General features: G+C 41.4%; 1 protein-coding gene across 1 annotated transcript; it reads left to right on the top strand.

Moving 5' to 3' along the window:
• Positions 1–1052: 1052 nt before the first annotated feature.
• foxi2 (forkhead box I2) lies at positions 1053–4263 on the top strand. The gene is made up of 2 exons (XM_083924149.1): positions 1053–1691; positions 2700–4263. Exons 1-2 carry the CDS (start codon positions 1085–1087, stop codon positions 3287–3289), a joined length of 1197 nt encoding a protein of 398 aa, XP_083780275.1. The 5' UTR covers positions 1053–1084; the 3' UTR covers positions 3290–4263.
• The last annotated feature ends 737 nt before the right edge of the window (positions 4264–5000 follow it).

Below are 5000 nucleotides of genomic sequence, written 5' to 3'. Positions count from 1 at the left end.
TTTAAAAAAAAAAATTACGATCAAAGAAAGTCTGTAAAACATTTCTAAAGGGAAATAAAGTGACTGTCCTCTTCGCCTACTTTAACCTCTGTGATTCTTCGCGGTTTAAATGCGGTCTGAGCTGGATTACAGAACACTTTGTCCAGTGAAAGCTAAAGCAACATTTCTTTTCAAATTTGGAATGGCAGGCAAATGAGTTAAAATCACTAAAAACAAATTGATTTTTGATTTTTGTTAGTTGAAGAGCAATCATGGATGATTACACAGAGGCACAAATGTGGGTGGCAGGGTTCGTGGGTGCCCCTTTTTTATACAGTGGCACCAAGTTCTTCCTTTTATCTCTGGGTGTGAGGGTTTTTCCCTGGAAAGCTTTTGAACAATGAGAAAAACACAGCAGCTATGTTGCCTTTTATGACAGTAAGAATCTACATTTTTGTCCGAGTTCATATTAGAAGGATCATGTGAACGTACTTTGAGTCATTTGCTACATTGTCAATCTACTGGACACCCAACCTGTGTTAAAGGGTGAAGGGTTTTTATATTCCCTAAATTCAATTGAAGTATCCAAGTTTTCATCACTGTTTTTCTGTAAACAATAGTCACATTGTCATTCTACTGTATGATTCTGAATATTCAATAAAATCCTTTCACCAAGTTTATGAAAAAAATATTGTTTCACAGCTCAGAGAAAGAAGAAGATTGATATCGTCAAAGTGATTATTGCAGTGTGAGTCATGGTTGCTGTTTGTTGACTGAGTTGATCCCAGCATCAGTCCCTCAGTAAACCTGAGCCCAGCTGAGTGTGTTGTGTCTCTCCAGGAGGTTTTGACAGGGGAAACATTTGGGAACCACTGACCCAGTCTCTGCTGAATGAACATGACCACACCCCCTGCTCCTCAGTCGGTGTCTATTGGCTGTTGGGAATTATGTGGTGCCTGCATGGGGCTGCTATTAAGGGTTTATATTATTAAAACTCCCCAAACTCCTCCATCCTCCCTGACACTTGTTGCTGCTGTCTGCGCACCGCCGGGAGAGGCCACCTGAACCGCTTCAGCATTTCCTTTGGGATTTCCCGCAGGGAGTGATGAACTCCATCGACCCTCAGTCCCATCACCAGCACCAGCACCACACCTCCCCTACCGTCGGCTCTCTCCCACCCAAAGGCGCCCAGGACGCCCCGGACATGGCCGCGGTCTACTGCGATAACTTTAGTAGCATGTACCACCAGCAGAGCCTCCAGGGCGCACAGAGACCCGGCGGCTACGGCCTCGGAGATTACGCATCGTCTCCAAACCCGTACCTGTGGCTCAACGGGCCGGGCGTCAACTCCTCCGCATCCTACCTGCACGGCAACAATCCGGCGTCGTTCATCCCGCCTTCTTACGGCTCGCAGCGGCAGTTCATAACAAACTCACCTGGCTTCGGTGGGCCCGACCTGGGCTGGCTGTCCATCGCCAGCCAGGAGGAGCTGCTGAAGCTGGTGCGGCCGCCCTACTCCTACTCTGCGCTCATAGCCATGGCCATCCAAAATGCGCACGAAAAGAAGCTGACCCTGAGCCAGATTTACCAGTACGTCGCCGACAACTTCCCCTTTTATAAGAAGAGCAAAGCCGGTTGGCAGAACTCGATCCGGCACAACCTGTCTCTGAACGACTGCTTCAAGAAAGTTCCGAGGGACGAGGACGATCCAGGTACCGTGAACGCACCACAGAAAATGTTATTATTGTTAACCATAAGAGGCATTTAGGTCCAGTGTACTCGCCCGGGTTAGGATAGATCTCAGTGTGGTTGAATTAGAGGGAAACCCGTGAGAGAGAATTGATCTGACATTGGGACTTAAATTCCTGAAATGTGTGTGTGTACATACACACACATAAACCATCTAACTGCCGTGTTGTAATATAACCCTCTGTTCTTTTAAAAAAATATTTTTCTGTTTGCCTTTCCAGAAATATAGTTAAATTGACAGTTTCTAACTATTGTTATGCATATGTGTATAATGTGTGTGTATGTATGAGTGTGTTTAATGATTTTTGTCTTCCTCCATTATTATTAAAAACAACATGTTATCAAAATACATAAGTAGAAATTGTAGCCACCTTACTATAAAAATAAAAATAAATTACTGATTCTTTTTAGAGAAATTCCTATAGATTCTTATCAATGAATTCCCCCCAAAATGTAAACAACACAGTATAATAACACAGGGTAATTAAAGATCATGGAAAATATAGATGATTCAATTATAGATATATTTTATTTTATTAGAAATATTACATGAATGTAACAGTATCATTTGTCTACAAAATATTGCATGTGTTGTACTTCCTCAACTAACCTGCACTTGAGTTGAGACTGGAATGACTGTTAGCTCAGGAAAGGTGGTATTTATTTAATATTGTTCCCGTATAGTGCAGTCCAGTATTTCAGAAAATGTTCACAACTGCAGAAACAAAATTATAAATGATAATAAATAATAACAAATTATTTAAATGAAATCGTCTGACCAATGTGTTGAGGCATATATTGACGGAAAAAAGGATCAGACTTTTTTTCATAAATATTTTATGTATTTATTTAGACCATGTATCTTCCACGTATTAGGCCTCACGACTTCCATCAGCCAACACTGATATAATTAAGTTCTACTATGTTATATGTTATGTTATATGTTAATAATGTGTCATCTTGAATTACAGGAAAAGGAAATTACTGGACGTTGGACCCAAACTGTGAAAAGATGTTTGACAACGGGAATTTCCGCAGGAAAAGGAAAAGACGTTCAGATCCGAGCAGCGCAGGAGGATCAGCTGTGGCGGCAGCAGGGGCCACAAAAGTGGAGGACGGCAGGCCGGCGTTGGCGGCCTCATTGAAGCCTCCGGATAGCCCTCAGCTCTTGGGGCCGCCCTCACCAGACATGGAGGCGATGAACGAGAACCACAAGAGCTCAACGTCATCTTCACCACCCGGACTGGCCTCAGCCGTTCCCTGTTTCAATAACTTTTATAGCAGCATGTCGACCCTCAGCTCGGGGGCCCCCAGCCGTCAGGGGTCCCTGGGACTGGTGAACGAGCTGTCGAACAGGAACATTACGGCCCTGAGCCCGTATCACCTCAACCACGGCGGGCAGGACACAGGGGCGTCAGAGCACGGCGAGGGCTTGCATTTTAACCGTGGAGTGTATTACAACACGTTTGGCAGCGGGCAGAGCGGACAGTTCAACAGTCACTTCTACAACAGCTTCAGTGTCAACAGCTTGATTTATCCCAGAGAAGGGACCGAGCTATAGGAGGTGATTTACTTCACACTGTTTTAGGGACTTGCTGCTCGGCAAATCCCACTGAAACACACAAAAACACACACGCATACGTCCATGTGTTTCAGCAGAGAGGCGGAGTGCAGGCTGGGTAACTGCCCCTCTGCACCATGAACACAGCACTCCCCTGACTGATCAGTTCACGGAGAGATTAGAGAACTGTTTTAGGTCAAATTGATTGAACTTGACAAGCACTCAAACTTTGGAAACACCAGCCGGAAAGTCCAACAAAAAATGAGCACTTATCCTTTTACTCTTTTTTTTATTACTATATCAAAGCTCTTAATGCTAAAATATACTGTACCTGCAAAGTAAGACAACCACTGAACACTTATGTCTGCTGTAATATTTTAAATATCTATTTTACATTTTTGGGCAGTTTCAACAGATAGTTTCTCTATTCTTGTAGTCAAAGCCACTCGTTCATGTTTAAGATGTAAATGTACGTTTGATATTTTTGCCAGATTTTGCCAAATCTAGACATATTTCATTGGAACGGCCAAATTTTTAAAGTTGATTTGATTTGTGGAAACTGTTTATTCATATTCATAATCAACTCAGAACTGCCAAAGTTGCCTTTATGACACCGCCATTACCTCAGAACAACAATAATATGAGATGTAAGTGCCCTGCTATGAAGGGTTCACCTGTATATTTAGACCGTTTCCAAATGCAGTAACAATTGATTGAATACAAATATGATCTAAGATGGGGCTTGCCTTATTTTTATATCCTCCATGTTGACTGAAACCACAGCACTAAGGCTCATGTAAATACATATGGACTTTATAAATGTGTATTTTTGTAATTTATAAAAAAAAAATAGTTTGTGACTATTTATGCTATTTATGCTAATAGGCATTGTTTTCTACTGTTCTCTGAACATAGTTTGATTGAAGCAGAAGTGAATGACATTAGCTTACAAAGTGCGCCGAAAACAGTATCAAAACCCAGATGTCATATTAAAATATATATGCTATATCATGGTTTCTCTCAGGATTCAGTGTGGCAACCATTGAATGGCTTTTGTATCTAGTATTGTCTTTTTTATCTTTATACATACAGCTTACAGGCAGTTTCAACTGTGACTATTAATAAATATCATGTGGTCTCTATTGTATTGTCATGCATCATTTTCAAATGGGGCATCAGTGTACATTCAAGGCTTCATTATCATTTGAATGCATACCCATACACTTACTTTACTCTCATATGTAATTACTTCTACTCCATTTCAGCTCAATGCAGCCTCTCACCATATGTGTAAAAACAACAAAACCTGCATGAGCTCCTCGTGTTCCTGCACGCCCTCTGTACTGTGGGTTTTACTTTTGTAAATTTAGTGACCCTGTTCCCTAGAAATATGTTTACAAGTGTTTTTTTTATTGCAAAGCCTGGCTGCAGAATTTAAATCACAGAGCAGGACAGAAACTTCAATTTTACTCTTAATGATCCATTCTGACTCATTGTTCGCACAGTGTCAAACACCGACTTCACTTTAATTATGATGATTTAAGACCAAGTTCATGTCCAACTAAAACAATGTTAATCTTTATTCCACTTAGTCAGCTTCTCTTCCTGTGAGATCAGTGATCAGTGTTTGAGGAATGATGTCACTTAAAAGACAATCCTGTCGCTGAAAAACGTGTAAAGATTAATTTTCACTCTTTGCAGGTGGGAATGT

This window comes from Echiichthys vipera (genome assembly GCF_963691815.1).
Source record: "Echiichthys vipera genome assembly, chromosome: 12".
NCBI classification, from domain to species: domain Eukaryota; kingdom Metazoa; phylum Chordata; class Actinopteri; order Perciformes; family Trachinidae; genus Echiichthys; species Echiichthys vipera.
The sequence above is the reverse complement of the archived record's forward strand: the minus strand, read 5'-3'. Positions and strand labels throughout refer to the sequence as shown.

Excerpts from the sequence above, each read along its gene's own strand:
- foxi2 (XM_083924149.1), top strand. The coding sequence starts at position 1,085 with ATGAACTCCATCGACCCTCAGTCCCATCACCAGCACCAGCACCACACC. Across the intron at positions 1,692-2,699 it reads GAGGGACGAGGACGATCCAG|GAAAAGGAAATTACTGGACG; the intron begins GTACCGTGAACG and ends CTTGAATTACAG.